General features: G+C 55.1%; 1 protein-coding gene across 1 annotated transcript; it reads left to right on the forward strand.

The window, feature by feature from the left end:
• Nucleotides 1–1,302: 1,302 nt before the first annotated feature.
• On the forward strand, nt 1,303–3,506 carry si:ch211-184m13.4 (uncharacterized protein LOC798560 homolog). The gene is made up of 3 exons (XM_029136839.2): nt 1,303–1,755; nt 1,833–2,353; nt 2,429–3,506. The coding sequence occupies exons 1-3, from the start codon at nt 1,407–1,409 to the stop codon at nt 2,591–2,593; spliced, it is 1,035 nt and encodes a 344-aa protein (XP_028992672.1). The 5' UTR covers nt 1,303–1,406; the 3' UTR covers nt 2,594–3,506.
• The last annotated feature ends 1,758 nt before the right edge of the window (nt 3,507–5,264 follow it).

Genomic DNA, 5,264 nt, shown 5'->3' on the forward strand with positions numbered 1-5,264 from the left:
ATCCTTGAGAATGCAGCCTGCAGATGAGCAGTATTTGTTACTGAGCATCAGCGACGCGTCATTAATCAGCTTAATGAACACCTTTAGCACAGCGAGACAAATGAGGGCGTAGCAAAGAAGACGATAGCAAATATCTGCTGCTGCAGCGCAGGGTGTTTGGACCTGATGTGGAACACTGGATACCCGTTACTGGGAGGTTAGTTTGAAATCAATAAATACAATGAAGGTTGTTTGCATGACGTGATGGGAACATCTGGACGGAGCTGCCAGATGTCAGAAGCGTTTCTCCTGCGTCATAGAAACAAGCCTGTGGAGCCCTGAGGTGTGAGATCCACTGGTCGGGCCTCGTTAGCACGGGCCTCGCTGACACCGGTACCACCGGTACCACCGGTACCACCGGTACCACCGGGGCAGCGCCAGTGCCGCGGCACCAGCGTCTGACTCCCAGTGCCACCAGTGGCAGCAAACGCGGCCTGTACACGCGCGAGGCGTGTGTTTGATGAAGTGACGAACGCTCCCGCGGCCCCAAGCAGCGTCGCCAACGGCGACGGTTCACCGCCGTCACCCATTCTCAGAATTCGAGGCCGTTTTGTTAGCTGCCGTTTTATTTAGGCGCGTTGGTGGTTGAGACACTCGTAGACGCGATGTTTCTTCAAAACTGTTAGTGATTCATCCACACATCAAGCGGCAGTGAGATGCGTCGCTTCCTCCTGTATCTGCCATCGCCTTCGCCTCAGACGCGTCTTCCATCTCTGTCACAAACTTGAGAAACCTCAAGAGGCGGGAACAGCACTAAACCTCAGGCTCTATCGCTCCATCTAACCTTTGTCTGAACGCCTGCAGCTCTGTGCAAACAGTCCAAGCAGCCGGCGCTGGAGCCTCCACATTTACACCTGGAAATTAAATATGAGACCATCCTATCGATCGTAGAAGTGGCCGCAGTCGCAGACGCGTGCGTGGAAATGCTTCCGACACTGAGACTAAGCTCCTCTTTCCTCCACTTGTTCACGCTCGCATTAACCGCAGGCCGAGGTCAAAGGTCGCCCCAGGCGGCTCCATGAGGTTTCAACGGCCCATTTCCTGCGATAGATGCCTTCAACCAGCAACGAGCTGAAGGTTTGGGCGTGTGAATCCCAGCCGCCTCCTGGGCCCAGAGCGGCGCCGCCCCGGGGTCAGAGCGGGACAGGGTGTGACACGCGCGTGATGTCAGGGCAGAGGTGGGATCTCAGCGCAGCGCCGCATACAACACAGGGAGCGGAGGCGCCGCGGCTCAGAGCTGCAGCTCAGCAGGAGGCTCAGCAGCGCCTGCTCCTCCGCGCACGCACGCACGCACGCACGCACGCACGCACGCACGCACGCACGCACGCGCCCGCTCCCTCTGCCTCCAGCGCCTCCTGACCCGGATCATGGCCGCCAACGCCAGCGCCGGCGCCGACCCGGCCGCCGCCTCCAACCACAGCGGCTGCGACGTCTTCGTGGACCAGCGCGCGGCCGCCGTGCTCTTCCCCGTCTTCTACTCCGCCGTCTTCGTGGTCAGCGCCTGCGGCAACGGCCTGGTGCTGTGCGTGATCTGCCGGCGCCGGCGGAAGCTCAACGCCACCTCCGTCTACCTGCTGAACCTGGCGGCGTCCGACGCGCTGTTCACGCTGGCGCTGCCCGGCAGAATCGCCTACTACGCGCGCCGCTTCGACTGGCCCTTCGGCGACCTGCTCTGCAGACTCACCACGCTGCTCTTCTTCGCCAACACCTACGCAGGTAACGTCCGCCGCGTGCGCCCGCGCCGCTCGCGCCGAGTGGAGCGCAGCCGCAAACGGATGGTGTGCTTCCCGCAGGCATCGGCTTCATGACCTGCATCAGCCTGGACCGGTACCTGGTCATGGTGCGCCCGCGGCGGCTGCAGTGGCTGCGCAGCGTCAAGGTGGTGCGCCGCGCCTGCTGCCTCATCTGGGCCCTGGTGTCGCTGCAGATCGCCCCCCTGCTGTTCCGCGGCGCGCTGCGCCAGCACCGCGGCCGCCGCACCTGCATGGAGTTCCTGGACCTGGACGGGTCGCGCGCCGCCCCCTACCTGCTGCTGCTGGCCTGCGCGCTCTCCTTCTGCGTGCCGCTCGCCGTCATCCTGGGCTGCTACGCCCGGATCAACGCGGCGCTGCGGGCGGCGGCGGCGGCGGCGCGCGGCTCCGTGACGGGCCGCACGCGCCGCAGCCACCGGGCCAACACCATCATCCTGCTCGTGCTGCTCACCTTCGTGGCCTGCTTCAGCCCGTACCACCTCAACGTCATGCAGTTCATGCTGCGCAGGATCCGGCGGCCGCCGCCCTGCGAGCAGCTGAGGGCCTTCAAGGTGTCGCTGCAGGTGAGGACGCGGCTTTGGAACACGCCGCGGCTTCAAACCAGCGCTGCTGCTCATAACCCTCTGTCTCCATCACAGATCACCGTCTCCCTGATGAACTTCAACTGCTGCTTGGACCCCGTCATCTACTTTTTCGCCATAAAGACCTACAAGAAGCGGGTGATGAGCCTGTTCAGGGACTATTTATATACTTCCGGCGCATCCTCCAAGATCACAGCTGACAACAGCAGCAGCAACACCTGAGCTCCACCGCAGCCCGGTCTAAGTGCGACACCAGCTGCTGATCCACTTTCCTGCGTCACATCCGAACGGGCGCCTCGACTCGTTGCAGGAAGTTTGAACATCCAACAAGCAGATTGAAATTGTGCGTGTACATATGCATTGAAGCGCCAGCGGGATCAAATTAGCTTAGAGTAGTTTTGCTTCTGTATGTATAAAGTGTGAGGGTTTGTGCAGTGACCACATGTGGTTACGCAACACCTGTGAGCATGTGCCACACACACACACCCACACACCCACACACACACACACACACACACACGCACGCACACGCACACGCACACGCACGCACACACACACACACACACACACACACACACACACACACACACACACACACACACACACACACACACACGCAGTCAAGCCTCAACCTACTGTAAATAACTGTGTTAAAGGCTGTGGTCATCGCTGCTGCAGCCACTTTCGCTTGCTGAGTGTAAACAAACAGACGCATGTGACCGCAGGATCTGACTCCAGGTGCCCGAACACACGAGCCCACGTCTGGTTTGTGTGTGGGAGTGTTCAGATGAGCAGCATCACCACTTCCTCACCCACCTTTCCTGCTCCCCCGTCGCAGGCCTCATTCCTGCCTGCTCCCACGCCGCATTTGAATCACAAACTTCAGCAGGTGCAGGTTCTTTGTTCTTTTTATAGAACCGCATATTTAAATCCAACGATAATATTTACTGCCTATTTTGCTAAAGTGTTAAACTACTTTTTGTAATTGCTGATATTTGACAATTAAATGTTAAAAATATTAAATTTTTATTCAAAAGAAAGTTGTTTATTGACTCAATGACAGACAATTAGAATAAACATATTAATTGTGGGTCTAAATAAAAAAAAATAAAAAAAGCCAATGGAAAACTGAGAAGAGTGTGTGATGCCTGTTAAATGTGTAGGAACACATTCATTGGTCAAAACAAGCCGAACAGAGCAAGAAAAGCAAGTATTCATTAGTTGCGGTTAATGATGAAAAAAACGCGCTTCTGCCGTCGCTGCTGTTTGGGGACATGCAGGTGGTAAGCTGTGGGTTTTACTTTGGGGATTTCTTTTCCAAGAGCAGCTGCCTTTGCTGAAAACACTGATTTTGATGGTGAAAGTGAGTCAGAGTGAAGTCGACATCTGACCACACGATCACAATAAGCTCCGTGGAAGTGAATGGGGCTGTACGCGCACATGTGTGACGCTGAAAACATGTTTAAAATCTGATTTTAGGTTCCTGGAAATCAATTTTAATCTCATAATCACTTTGACTATAACTCTTATAAATATACAATCTATTATGTAACTTTTGATTCTTGGCGACCACACAAATTCCAGCCTGTGATTTCAGTGTAACTGCAGCGGGGGTGAGTGAAAGCCCAGCGCCCTCTGTTTGCATTCATCTCCTGCGATAAAAAAGGCTTGTTGTCCAAATCTGATCCTGAATCAGAAGCTTCCGTTTCACAGTTCACTCGAGTTTCATTTCACCGAGCAGCTCGCGTCACTTGGAAATTGCAGACTTTCCACTCTGACTAAGGCCGCACACAATAAAGCCCCCGAATCAAATGGCGTCTGCTTTCATCTGCGACGCGGCCACAAACCACCTGCGCTGACTGAACTTTGGTGCAACACATCAAAGTTGTCTGTGTTTTCACTTCATCGCCCATGATTCTATTTTCTGTCCCCTCAGTCTCACCCGAGTCAGGCTGCGAAGCCCGAGGAGCCAAACATAGAAAAAGGCCTGGAGACGCTCGCTTCAGCCGCCATGACACGTTGAACGCCAGGAAGCGGCTCCGCGCACGCCATTCAGACGGCGGCGCCGCATCATCGGCCTGTGCAGAACTCTCCAAATCCACAACACCATGAACTAATCTGCTGATGGGGTGATTGTGGGAAAGTTCATCTTAACAACAGCAGCAGCAACAATAAACAGCAGAAGTGTGAAACTGAGAATAACCTTTAAACCAAGCAGCAGCTCTTCTAATGTCTGTGTGGTGTCTTCTAGTTGATAAACCTTTTCTAAATTAAACCTAAAGCCATATTCTGGTTGACGTGTGTTAGTGTGGTTTAGGTCACTTAACAGCATCAAAACCACAAAAAGACTCACTCAACCGTTTAGCTTCAAGTCAAGGTGTTGTTCTCTTCTTCATCCTCCTCCTCCTCCTCCTCCGGATCCTCCTATAAACGAAGTCAGCAAACAGTCGCAGCTTATTCTACTGGCTCTTAACTTTAGTTTGTGTCCTGGATTCAGACATTGCTGCCATCCCAACACAAACTGTGTGCCGTCAAACGGGCCTCGTGCGCGAGTGTGCTGCTCTTGATGCAGTTCGCGTTTCTGGCCACAAGAGGGCACTGTTTGCGCAGCGCGAAAGGCCGAAGGGCAATAAAAACACACGCAGCTTATTCAAAGACGCGATGCACGATTGGGACGAGCGAGGGTGAATGACACAGCAGCTCGGAGCGAGGCCACGGGCTCGTGCGCTTCATCGCCGTGTGAAACAGACGCCGTCACGCGTGTCGCTGCTCTGGTTTGAATGAAGAGCGGCCGCGATCGCAAGGCGACGGTGGTCGAGACACAGGTGTTGGGGAGGAACTCCCATCCGCTGCGACCGAACACGCGAGGAGGTGTGTGTGTGAGGCCGAGGGG

This window comes from Betta splendens, chromosome 21, assembly GCF_900634795.4.
Source record: "Betta splendens chromosome 21, fBetSpl5.4, whole genome shotgun sequence".
NCBI lineage: Eukaryota > Metazoa > Chordata > Actinopteri > Anabantiformes > Osphronemidae > Betta > Betta splendens.

Coding starts and splice junctions, on each gene's coding strand:
- si:ch211-184m13.4 (XM_029136839.2), top strand. CDS start 1,407: ATGGCCGCCAACGCCAGCGCCGGCGCCGACCCGGCCGCCGCCTCCAAC. Junction 1,756..1,832: donor CTTCGCCAACACCTACGCAG/GTAACGTCCGCC, acceptor TGCTTCCCGCAG/GCATCGGCTTCATGACCTGC. Junction 2,354..2,428: donor CCTTCAAGGTGTCGCTGCAG/GTGAGGACGCGG, acceptor TCTCCATCACAG/ATCACCGTCTCCCTGATGAA.